This window comes from Momordica charantia, assembly GCF_013281855.1.
Source record: "Momordica charantia cultivar OHB3-1 chromosome 1 unlocalized genomic scaffold, Mcharantia_2.0 BLBB01000001.1, whole genome shotgun sequence".
Lineage (NCBI taxonomy): Eukaryota > Viridiplantae > Streptophyta > Magnoliopsida > Cucurbitales > Cucurbitaceae > Momordica > Momordica charantia.
This window is the reverse complement of record NW_028275157.1, coordinates 24,262,172-24,275,615: the sequence shown is the minus strand read 5'-3', so window position 1 is coordinate 24,275,615 and position 13,444 is coordinate 24,262,172. Positions and strand designations below refer to the sequence as shown.

The window sequence follows — 13,444 nt, the reverse complement described above, 5'->3', positions numbered from 1 at the left end:
TTTGATTCACACCAAGGGGAATTCTTCTTCTATGGATTCATGCCAAAGAGAGAGAGATTTCATTGTTGGGGTCGATGTCGCATCAATGGGGTGTTGTCGTTAGATCGTTGCCGCTGGTTCCGCTCTTCTTCTTCTTTAGAGAGAGAAATCTTCCGTCCTGTGCCACCATTAGAGTCGCAGTTGGGTTCCTTCTCGTGCCACCTAGGGGTCACAATCGCTTAAAGTCGAGAGATATGGAGAACGAACAAGAGATAAAAAGAGTGGTACATCAGGTTACAAAACCGTCGGTTGGTCGGGTCAAACCGACTATTCTTACAATCAAATTGGTTCGGTTCGGTTCAATATTTTTAGATCGATTTGGTTCTTCACACCCAAATTTAGATAAATCTTCGAACTATTACTACTTCTCTTTTCTTTTACAAAATAATAAAATTAATAATTCAAATGGTTGGTCACTCAATTCAAATATTGCATAAATTATTTTGTCTTGAGATCTATAATCACTCCATTCAAATATTGCATAAATTATTTTATCTTTCAGATCTATATAAATTCAATCTAACTCATTCATATCTCTATTTATTCTTCATTATTTCTTCTACCAAATCCATGAATGAACAGAGAAATATGAGAGATATATGGAAAGTGTAAGAAATTGGCAATGATGGACTGCTGTTGAACCTAATTCATTAGGTTGATCTAATATTTGCCATGTTGATGACTTGGTCTATATATTGTTATTTGTCTTATCCTAGCCCTATATTTTTATGAGCATATCGGTTCAATTGTCAACATTAATCAACCAATTATTATTATTTTTTAAATCTAATCAATCAATTATTGATGTGAGATCACATCCAATTCGATTAAAAAAGATATATATCCATACAACCACATTATTATTCCATATATTTATATTTACGGTGTAGTTTAACTAGATAAAAAATTTGTAGGTTCAAACTCTCACATTTGTTGAACTTAAATGAAAAAATTTAGTTCAGTTAATTTTTTTCCCCTGAATTGTAATGGTTTGATTTAATATTAGCTTCAAATCTTTAAATTCATAAAATTGAACCCTAAACTAATAAATAGTAAAATTAATATATATTTCTTAAAATCAAATTTGGAAATTGTACGTAAATCAACCAATAAAATACTTAAAGTTAAGTCAAATAAACACTCGTATTGAATTATGAAAAAATATTTGAATCTAACAACAAATCAAGTAGATAAACAGTCGACATCGACATGAATATAACTCAGCGATAATTGACATGTACTCATTTCCTCTAGGTCGGAGGTTCAGTTTTTCATATCCCCAAATCGTTGTACTAAAAAAATCAATAGGTAAACAAAATGTTGAAATCACGAGAACATCAAACAGAATATACATAACTAGTATCTATAAGCAAAATGGACAGACTAGTACCTAGAAAATAGTCACTGTGATTAAATTTTTAATTTATATGATTTTCTATAATAATTAATGGAGTTGTCAATTTTTTTTAGGTGGTAAGGACAAGATTTGGTTCTCGGAACGAAATAATTAATAATATGTGGAGTGAAGATTCAAAGTTTTGATATTTTAATCCACAATATATATTTTAATTTATTTGAGTTATCATATAACCCAAAGCAAAGGGAAAATGTACCATTGTTTCTTTCTTTTCCTGAAAAATGGCATTAACAGTTAACATCACTCTAGCTAGCCTTTAAAAAAATAGTAGCTTTTTAAAAAGAAAAAAGAACCCCAAAAGGAGCAGGCGAATCAATTTTCCCATCATTAACAATGTTATTTTTATTTTTATTTTTATCTTTTTCAGAACACATCATTAACAATGTTATTAATTAGTCTACAAACGTAAAAACATTATTACATTGATGGGGCGCACGTGAGAGTTTATTTGTTACTTCAAAGTCAATAACCAGTTTTACACGCTGAACTAAAAACAGAAATAAAAATAAAAACTTTTCCACGTGTGGTATGAAAAGTTGCACTGTATAGTGTATGGAAATTAAACACTCAAATATTATGTTTTATTATGAGATAATATTTGTAATTTTTCTTAATTAATACATAAAGTATTGAGTTATGTTCAGGTTAACGATGATATATGTCCTTGAGGTATATAAATAATATAAATACATATAATCATAATATCTTATGAAATAAAAAGGACGTGGATGCTTCCCTCCAACCCAACATCGGATACCACAACATTTACATCTTCTTTACGAGGATGGCCCCAACGCCAACATTTTTAAATACATTATTGTTTCTCCCTCTCTCTCTTCAATCTCCATTTTTTAAGTTTCATTATCAATATTCAGTACTTGTCATTCTCTTTTAACTTTAATTTCTCCATTTCAACCAACTTTGGTGTTACGACCCTTTCAATTTTAAATCGTGGCTTCAATTTTGTTTTTTCATTTATGCCGCAAATTTGGATTTATTCTGCACCAATAGCAAAAACTAGCAAATATATATATATAAATTAATAATTATTTTTGTTCATATTCTCACCACTTTGTTATTTTGGTATTTCTACTCATTTTGGTCTTCATACTTTGAAAGTATTCTCGGTTTAGTCCATATACTTTTCAAAAATCTAATCTGATCCCCATAATTTTAAGAAGTAATAGATTTGGTCATTGTAGGCAAAATTTTAACAAATTAAAATTTTTAATATAAATCCATGAGACTATATTTTAAGAAATTTATTGGATGTGTGTCATGTTGACATTATGATAAAAATTAGATAAGATACCTTTTTTAAAAGCATAGAGATTATAATAGACGTTTCAAAAGTATATATGTTAAAATGGATAACAGCAAAAAGTACGAGGATGAGGATGAGGATGAAGTTAGTATTTATTGTTATTATTATTATTATTATTATTTGCATGCTCGAAATAGTTACCAATTGTTTGGCCCAGTAAAATTGTTAACCTGGCCCACCTAAAATAGCCCACTTTAAATGTTTGGGCCTAATTAAAGGTCCTTCTTCAAATCATAATGGGCGAGGTAGCCCAGGATTTCGTGGAAAATCCAACAAAACTCCAACCAGCTTGCAAGGAAGGAGAATAAAAGTAAACTATCTTATAATATTTACGAGATTTAATTTTGGAAAATAGGCTTATAATGTGTTACCTTTATTCTCCATCCTTTTTTTTTCTCTTTTTAATACTTGCCAAATAATATTTGGATTTTGTTATTAAAAAAAAGTATGCCAATCAATTAGGTAAACCAATGTTCTAAAAATAATGAAAATTAGTTAGTCGACAACTTCTAATTTATTAATCTATTTTGATTAGATAAATCAATTATATACTAATATTAGTACATGATATACGTAATTTAAATTTACCATTGGCTTATTTTTGTAATTATTTTATAAAATGCACTTGTTGGAGTATTAATTGTTCAAAACATAAACAAAATTGATCTGAGATTAATTTACACCAAACAAAATATATCCTTAATCAGTGAGCTACTTTTACATGTGTTTTAATCTTCACTTACATATAAAGGTTAAAAAAAATCACACTTTTTTCAACACAATAAATATAGGGATGGAATATTGAACTTTCGACCTTTTCTGTATGTTCATATTCGCATATGATTTAACGTTAAATGAAGTCATTCTCGTCAATTTTCAATATATTACAAAATGTAGGCATTTATGTTAATGTTCATATTTTTTAGAAAATAATCAAACATGTGTTAAAATTACGTTAATTTAATAAACTAAACAATTGATTTTTTGTTAAAAATAATAAAATTAAGCTGATTTAAGGTTTCAAAATCTCTCTACCTTGAAAACTTATTTTTTTAGCAATATATAATTAGAAATTAGGAGTTTTATAAGGAATAATGAGATAAAATTAAACATAAAAAAATTGGGTGATTTAACTGATTATGATGTGTGTCTGTAAGGTAGAAGAATATTTTGGAACGCTAATTGCACGTGGCATTCCACGTGCAACTTGAACGACTCTTCAGGTAATGTCGTTTGCAGGTAAAGGAAGGATCGTCAATGAAAAAACGACATAATTAATATACTTTGGGAATATTCGTTTAATTAATTGATTAATTATGAGTGTAATGTAGTGTAAGTCATACCATACCCCACCTGGATGCATAAATATTAATTCGATCAAGACTCTTAAATATTATTAATTATGAATTTAAAAAAAATATATTATTGATTATTACTATTATTTATTTTATTTTTATTTTTGTTGGGGGAGGAACCCAATGAAACACATCTCCCAAAATCTAGTAGGCAACATGACCTTGACCAACTATTATTTACTCATGGAGTACCAATTTAATATTTATATCTTGCTTGTAGTAATTCAATGAACCTCTCCTTTGAATATTTTAAAATTCTAAATAAATACTTGTATGATTCGACTCACCACTAGTTCGGTATACTCGTACATGATCGAAATAATTACTTCAAAAACATCACTTTTTTTAGTACCTCTTGAAACATCACATGACCATCATGTGACAAATCAAATCAATATATATATTTTTTCTACTTGTACAATTGGATTCAAAAATACCCATGAATCTAGTTATACCAATTTGAGACCAATGCAGTAACTTGAAACACGATCTCTTAACTTGAAATTTATTTTAATTGCTGATATAATAGCTGACACAAAGTTATTAAGAAAGATTCTTCTTTCGATGGTGATCCATCATGATATCCATAGCGTTAAATCAGAACAACTTTCTACTGGAGAAATACATGACCGAATGATTTTTCCCATTAAATCGCAATTTCGTTTTTCTTTGTCTTAGTTTACGCCCCAGGTGAAGTACACAGCCACATTTTCTGATTCTAATGGTAGCAGTTGCATAATAAGCTATTGGGATTAACCATTTTCATTATTGTTATAGTTGGATTGAGGAAGGAAGATATAACATTTCTATTTCGAAAGATTCAATGTAGACATAAGTTCCCTTACAACTACGCCTTGTTACGACTTTATCCCGAATGAAGACTGGTTGTTACTTTTGTTTTGTGTAATTTTTTTTAATGGAATCATATAAACTATTGAAAGTCACTGAATGTTTCGAGAATTACAAATAATATAGCTAATTGGAGTAAATAGTGAGAAACAATCATGTAATAAATTAGGTTGATGTGCAAGTATTTCGTTTTCTTCAAGGGATTCAAGCCCTCTACAATGTGTATTTCTTTATCAACCACCAATGTCGCAGATATTCTCTGTATCTCAAACCATCTTGCAACTAGGAAGTTGAGCTCAAGGCTCCACAACATATCACCTTATTTCGATGATTTATATATATATATTTAACCTATTTTATATACTTCATCAATGAAAAATACTAACGAGCAACAATCATATCTCTATTCATTTATTTATTTACTTTTTGAGAAACATGCATATTTTTATTTTTCCTTACGTACATGTATATGCGATCATGTCTATTATAACTTAAATGTTTGCTTATATTATTATTCATTTATCTCTAATGAACTGTTTAATGTTGTTTCAAACTGTACTAACTGTAAGAACAAGAGGTTGTTTTGTAATTAAGATATTCACTATATTTCTTCTATAAAATTTGAGTAAATTTGACTATAATAGTTATAAATATATTTTAGTATTTTTACTTCAACTTAGCTGGCAAATATCTATATAATTTGATTTAACCAATAGCAGATCTTTTTTCATTTAAAACAACTATAAAGCATATCTTCTCATATAATATAATACAGAAAGTTAGAACATATAAAATAGAAAATTTTGATCAAATATCTTACTATATATGTTATTAATAAAACCTTGAACGGAAAATAGGTACATAAATATATATATTTTTTAATAATACTAAAATATGGTTAGAAAGGGAGACTCTTTTGTCTCTAACCATAGATGATAATGTAATTTGATGGAATAACTAAGTACAAGAGAGTGTATTATCAAAGTTTTGTGACTTGCAACACAAAATAGATTATTGAGTTCATATTACGAGTAGATAGAGTTGAAAATTATGATTGTTAAATCAGTTAGAAATTGAAATTATTTGATAAAGTAAAATTAAGCAAATTATAAGATAAGAGAGCGAATCCCCCGCATTAAAAGAAGAAGACTAACGAATCATCATTTACGGTAATGGAAAGTGTCATAGATCGTGGATAAGGACCATACTATCATATCGAAATTTTTACAGGGGAAGACGATGGCATAGTAGGTCAATATTATATTTTTATTGGTCATGGAGTTTTTTGAGCATGTGCAAATATGACACTGATCAGCATCCTATTAAAACGACTGAACTCCAACGTACACAGGAAAATATGTACCTTATTATTGAGGCGATGTGTAAGGTTAAGGTAATTATAGGCAGCTACCCTAAACCGAGATAGAGATAAGATTGAGTCAGGGCATTTAGAAGGCGATCACAAAACCAAAGAACCAAACTCATCTAGTTATTAATTAGTTATGAGTATGAATAGAGTAGCAATTAATTAATTGGAAAAAAGAAATAAAAAAAGAAAAATTGGTTAGGATTGGACAGTACATAATTTTGGGGAACCCTAGGTAAGGTAGTGATTTGAAAAGCAGAAATGGCAGTACAAGTTAAGTTATTATTTTATGGGCATTTGTCAGGTGACTCAATTTGTAATTTGTAAATGGAGATTAAATTAAACTTTTTTACATTTAATCCTCAAATCAAATCACAATTTACAATTGTTCATTCTCCATTGCTCTGCAACTAAGCCTAATTCAGTTTAGTTTCAATTAAATTTAATTTATAGAGTCTGTTTCTCTCTCCAGTGTCCAGCGAGTAACGACAACAATTCTGGAAAGTGGAAAATGGTCAGCTACAAATTGAGGGAGCTGGAAATTTGTGAAAGGAATTAAAAACAACACTCACACACACACACACACACACAGCAGAGAGCAGTGAGCAGTGAGCAGTGAGAGAGAAAAATGGCGTTTTAGGGTTTCGTCCCAAAAAGGCACATAGGGACTCTCATTTCGTCAGCCCAAATTAATTTAAATACTTCGTCTTCCTCTTCCTCTGCTGCTGGGTGCTGCCTAAGCCATGATGAGAGCTATAGCCTAATCTAAACCGCCTTTCCATACTGAGCCTAAACTCTCTAAACACAAAAAGTGGGCAGAGCAGAGATATGGTTAGAATGAGAGAATCGTCATCGACGTACGGCGGCGGCGGCGGTGGCGGTGACGGAGGCGACGAGGAGGAGGAGATGATGATGATGATGATGATGAAACCTGCATGGCTGGAGGGGCTAATCTCCCACACGTTCTTTGGTCCATGTTTGGTCCACGATTCCCGCAGGAAGAACGACAAGAATGTCTTCTGCTTGAGCTGTTGCCTCAGCATTTGCCCTCACTGCCTCCCTTCCCACCGCTCTCATCCCCTCCTTCAGGTACCCTAATTTTTCTCTCTCTTTCTCAATTCAATTCTTTTCCCTTCACACATTTCCATTTCTTTTTTCTCGGCTCCTCAAATCCGAGAATTGGGACCTATTTTTCTTGAATTTCTTAATTTCTTCTAATAATTCTTCTCCTACCTAGCTATGTGCTTGTCCTGTTCAAATTTCTAATCTGTGAGTGAGTCACAGTGGGATATTACTAGCTTCAAAGTTCAAACATTGCCTCTCTCTCTCTCTCTCTCTCTCTCTCTACATTTTATTTGGGTTCTTGAAAAATGAAAAAAGATTGTATGTAGTGTAGTGCAGTGCAGTCCACAGATGGGTTAATGATGTGTTGCTTGATTCCCACTTTTTGGATTTGGTTCCATTCCCATTTATGGAACGAGTCTTCTTTATCCATTTTTCTTCCTTCTCACCTGTTGCTTTCAAGGAAACCCAAACTTTGACCCAACTTTCATTCACCCCGGCCCCCAATTGTCATCATTTCTATATGCCATTTTCCCCCAACAACTCACTTTCAAATTTATTTTCTCATCACTCCAAATTTATTTTTCCCACCTAATTTACCTTCACCCTTCTTTCACCAAATTAACAACATATACAAATAATTAAGATCAAGATCAAGGGGGTGCAATTAATAACAGAAATGTGATTGAATTCGACAGATTCGACGCTATGTTTATCACGACGTGGTTCGGCTTGGCGATCTTGAAAAGCTCATTGACTGTTCTTACATTCAGGTTAAATTTGATTTAGATTTTAAAGTACTTACACACAATGTGCTTTGCCAAATGCCAAAATTTAATTTAGATTTGTGTTGCTTTGGTGCAGCCTTACACTATAAATGGTGCCAAAGTGATATTCTTGAATCACCGGCCACAGTCTAGGCCTTGCAAAGCCCCTTCCAATGTTTGTTTAACTTGTGACAGAATTCTTCAAGACCCTTTCCACTTCTGTTCTCTCTCATGCAAGGTACTGAATTTATATGTGTAATGTATAATAATAGATGCAATGTTTTAATTCTGAAAAAAAAAAGCCTGTTAATCAGTGCTTACTTGATCAAATTTGCAATGATCATGGAAACCCCAAGTCGGAGCGGGAGATTCGAACCACGAACGGGTTGTTTAAACTATAGGCATTGATTGATAGTAGAAGACTTGTTTTTGCTGTTCTTTTTGTGAAAGTGTGATTGTATTACAAAATGCAGGTTGATCATATGGTTTTTGAAGGGGCAGACCTATCAAGTATTCTGTTCAGGTTCGACGAGTCAGATTTTGCTTTTTCACAATTCGAAGGATTACGAATGGATGGCTCCGAGGTCACCGATGACGACGCCCAAATCGCTCCGAACTTCGACTCGTTGCAATGCAAAGGTTTGTCTTACTCAACTTCCAACGAGGCCACAAGCAATTCGGTACTCTCACGAGAACCCGAGATTGCGATGAAGAAGAAGAAGAAGAGCAATGGTTTCCTCCCCGGAATCGTTCTCTCTCTCGGTAATCGGAGAAAGGGCGCTCCTCAAAGGGCTCCGCTGTCTTAATTAGATTTATGCGAAAAATAAAAGTAAAACAAAATAATTTAGGAGTTAACGAAGAATGTTAATCACTGGTTTAAATTTGAGAAAAGGATAAAGGAAAAAGAAAGATATGTTTGTTGATTGTTAGGAGGAAGTTGTGTTACGTTGTTTAAGGTTGCGTTGTGTGTGTGTATCCAAATCCAATGTGATTTCGAGGTTTAAAATTGATTAGTGTTGTGTTGTGTAGTCTTGTCTTGTCTTGTCTTGTCTTGTCTAGACAACATATTCAAAAACAAGAAACTAAGACCAATTCCATTGCCATAGGCAGGCGGTTTGAGAACTTTGCTGATCTCAACACCCACCAATTTTGTGCTTCATCATGTAATGGAATTGACCTATATTTATATATAATATATATGATGTATATATAAATGCCTTCAGTTTCAAGTCTCCATTCTCTATAGTTTTCATATAGAATTTTGAAAATAAAATAAAATGATAACAATTAGATTTTGAAAACGCTTTTTTTAGGGTCGATTGCAAAAACAAGAAAAGCTAATAGAGTTTACCAGCAACATTATTAGAAATAGAAAATGAAAAAGTAATGAAAGAACATGGACGACGTGGGTACAATTAACAATTCATATATAAAATGGCATACACAAAAAGTTAGAAAATATAGAATAAAACCATGCTCATAGCTCATAGTTTATAAGCTTCACAAGTGACGAAAAGGAAGAGTTGTTGAATTGCAAAGATGATAATGAGAAAAAGGGTTTAATTGTAATAAAAAGAAGAAAGTAGGTGGTGGAATTTGAATTTGTCGTGTGAGAGTCTTGGTTATGTGTGTGTCTTGGAACTTGAAGGCTATGGATGGGATGAGATGGGATGAGATGTTAGGGTTTTTGAGTGAACACCAAACAAAAACAAAAACTTAGTTATGGAGACGGACTGGGATACCACCCTTCCTTCGCCACTAACTTTTTAATAAATTAATAAATAATAAATGCCTCTTTATTTTCAAAATTTCTATTTTAGGGAATGGGTTTTGACTTGCCTTCTGTCAGTTCCTTTTTAACTTCTGTCTCATTCTCAACTTGGGAAAAACCCCTTCATTATCTCCGAAATAAAATCTTCAACTCTAATGCCATTTTCAATATTTTCATATAAATTCTGGACCAGTTTTCGAGTTAGATACTAAAAAGTTATGCATATAACATAGAATACAAATTTTTTTTTTATTTTTTTTGAGATATTTAATTTCTAGCTGCAGAGGAAAGTAGAACATTTAAAACTTAAAATACCAATAATACAATACATAAATAAGATTTTAAAGTCATAAATCTTCATGAGAGAGAGAGAGAGACATGATGCACATGTTAAGGCTGACAGATATTTAACGTCTCTCTCTCTCTCTCTCTCTCTCTCTCTCTCTCTCTCTCTCTCTCCCCTACTGCAGCAACGCCTATAACTTAGGGTTATTATATACTACTAGCCGTAAGCGTAACAATTCATTTTTCCGTTTTTGGTGTATCTGTTTTATTATGGAGCCGACTGAAAATGTAACAAAATAATGATAATCATACACTCATGCATAATAACTCAAACCAATCACCAAATAAAATTAAAGATATAATTTTTTTTTTGTCATAATATATATCTTTAATCAAAAGATTGTAAATTCGATTTCTTACTCTCATGTTTTGTACTGTAAAAGAAGTAGGGGAGAACGCGAAAGGTTTACCATTAATTTGTGAGATCTGAGAGAGGTAATTTGTAAATCTTTGTCCTATATGAGAAATAATATTTATAATGGACGGCGGAAATTTGAACGGAGACTTTCAAATTTAATGGAAAGATAGGAGAGATTATGACACGTGGCAATGTAAATGGTGGGAATATCACGTGACATGTGCATGTCGCCTTAATTCCAGCATCCATTTGAACCTGCCTGGCATTATTTTAACAGCTGTCCTGGGGTTCTTCCACGTGGCACCTACACCCCTATCCCATTTCACTATCAACTCTTATTAATTCATTATATTAATAACATCAACAGGACAATATTCGAATTTATTGTAGTTGTTTTGTTACCAACACTAGATACAATATCCATAACAATTTAATTAATGGCAAAAAATTAAAATTAAGGAGATGAAAACTACAAGATTTTATATCTACATCATAGGTTAAAAGAATTGTTTTCATTAATTCAAACTCGAACCTTTGTAGTCCCCCCTTTTAAACAAACAAATAAAATAAGAAAAACAATTGACAACTATAAAAAAAAACATTAATTTTGAGGTTTACATCAATAGAATCTAATTATCAAGATACTGAGTCTGTTCCCTTTTTGGTTGTCAAGTAAAAAAAGAAAAAACAGAAAAAAAAAAACCTAAAGGGCGAGAGGATAAAGTTTGTCCATGTGCTGGTTGTCATCTTCCTTCTTACATCCAACTATAAACAGAAACATCCAACTATAAACAGAAGTTCAGAACATTTTCAAAGTTGAATCATTTCCATAATGGTACAAGGTGATTTTTGTGAAAATTAATCATATTCAAATCAAATCTATCAAGTAATGGAGAGTGGGGGAAAGATTTATCTACCATCAATGAAATTTATTATAAACAATATTTAGATACTTACTCTCCACCACTCATTTTTATGATAACCAACCATGAAAATATTTAACAGAATATTTATCTCCTCCACTTGTAGTGGTGAGTAAAATATAGGTGCTGAAGAAAAAACAAAACATCTCTTTTACATTTCTATTTACCCAGTTCATATCTTTCTTTCGTGCGTTTCCGGGAGGAATTCGATCTCGAAATACAACATAAATAATAGCGGCCAGAGGGTCAAATGATTCGACAAGAAAGAGTCAAAAGTCGATCAAACAACATACATCTTGATTGGTTTCCCCACCAATAAATCGTAAAATTCACGTCCAATAAACAAAATCTAAACGTGTGTTCAAATCTAATATGCGTTGGGCAAACATTTGAAGCTGTATATTAATATGTAGTCAGCTAGTTTTCCCTATAAATCAAAATATTTCAACGCTACCAATAGGCAATAGCATACTAATTAAGCAGTGAGTAAAGATGCTTATTTTTCAGAAACAGAAACAAAATATATAGTTGTGAAACAGAGCAGAGCTACAATACAAGTATTTAGTTTTGAAGCAGTGCAGTGCCAAATTCAAACCTGAAAGGGCAGACCCCTCCTATCCCTGCCTGCTCGTATATAATATATGAACACTATACCAACTGAAAGATGAGAGAGACACAGACACAGAGAAAAAGAAAGGGGACCCAGCGACTCTGAAATTGAGCACAAGCATTGTATTGTACAACCCAGAATTTGACCTTTTCAGAAGGATAATTAATCCTCCCAATAGATTCTTATATCAAAACCAACCTCCACCATCTACACATATGGCTATGTCTCAAGCTCCCAACTATAATATATTACAAAAACCCAAACTTAAACACACATTTTCTCGTAAATGGTGCTGTTCATTGTTCAAGTTTAATGAAAATTTTAACATCTTATAAATGGAAACGTACAAGTACAAGACATAAATGTTATTAAAAAGAAAAGCAGTTGCAGTACAAAGGAAATTAAATGGGCAGAGAAAAAAAGAAAGTGGGGACAGGTGGAAAAAAGGGCGAGCTGAAATCAGAGGAGGGGATGGTGAGTGGGTGGAAGAATAATGGGGTGGCATTTCCAACACAATAATAATAAGAATAAAAAACAATAGATGATTAATAGGCATGCATTTGCATTTAGCATTGCAATGGAAATGCAACTTTTCATGCATTATTATAATTCTATATGTACGTGGAATGACCCTACATGATATGACCAACCATGCATTGACTCTATTCTTTTTCTCATTCAAACTCCTTCATCATTCACCACTTTGCAGCCACCAATTTCCTGTTTCCAGACTGTTTGATTTGATTTCCAACGCCATTCCTTCTTTTCTTCCCTTCTTTTTCACTATACAAAAATTAGTTACCTGCACTACCCCCATCAAAATTTTAACTGAAGATTACTGTGCATCTTTTCAATTAACAGAATTTTTTTATGCTTTTAACAAAACCCACACCCCACACGTCTATACATCAAGGTTACTGCTCTTTCTTGGTAGAATTCTACTTTTGAGATCCAACGACTTGCATAGTTGCAAGAAGCTACAGTACTTCACAATTAATTGGAGGAAAACAGGCAAAGAAATATTCTAATATCCGCATAATTCATAAGCAAAGGTTTACCCTAGTTCAAATTGGTAATGGCAACTCTTACTTAATTATCAAGGAGTCAGGGGGTTCTGTGAAGTGTCCTTAATTGAGGGTCTTGGTTAGAGAAGAGCAAAAAAAGATCATAAAGGAAGGATATAACACTATGTCAAAAAAGACCTTATTCAAACAAAGTTAACGTCTGATCAGTTGGAGCCTTTTGGTGAAAAATAGGA

At 32.2% G+C, this 13,444-nt stretch overlaps 1 protein-coding gene across 1 annotated transcript; it reads left to right on the top strand.

The window, feature by feature from the left end:
* The first annotated feature begins 6,858 nt into the window (after positions 1 to 6,858).
* On the top strand, positions 6,859 to 9,353 carry LOC111015821 (PLATZ transcription factor family protein). Its single transcript, XM_022290980.2, has 4 exons — positions 6,859 to 7,439; positions 8,111 to 8,185; positions 8,277 to 8,417; positions 8,653 to 9,353. Exons 1-4 carry the CDS (start codon positions 7,179 to 7,181, stop codon positions 8,983 to 8,985), a joined length of 810 nt encoding a protein of 269 aa, XP_022146672.1. The 5' UTR covers positions 6,859 to 7,178; the 3' UTR covers positions 8,986 to 9,353.
* Positions 9,354 to 13,444: the final 4,091 nt, after the last annotated feature.

Excerpts from the sequence above, each read along its gene's own strand:
- LOC111015821 (XM_022290980.2), top strand. The coding sequence starts at position 7,179 with ATGGTTAGAATGAGAGAATCGTCATCGACGTACGGCGGCGGCGGCGGT. Across the intron at positions 8,186-8,276 it reads TTGACTGTTCTTACATTCAG|CCTTACACTATAAATGGTGC; the intron begins GTTAAATTTGAT and ends GCTTTGGTGCAG. Across the intron at positions 8,418-8,652 it reads TCTGTTCTCTCTCATGCAAG|GTTGATCATATGGTTTTTGA; the intron begins GTACTGAATTTA and ends TACAAAATGCAG.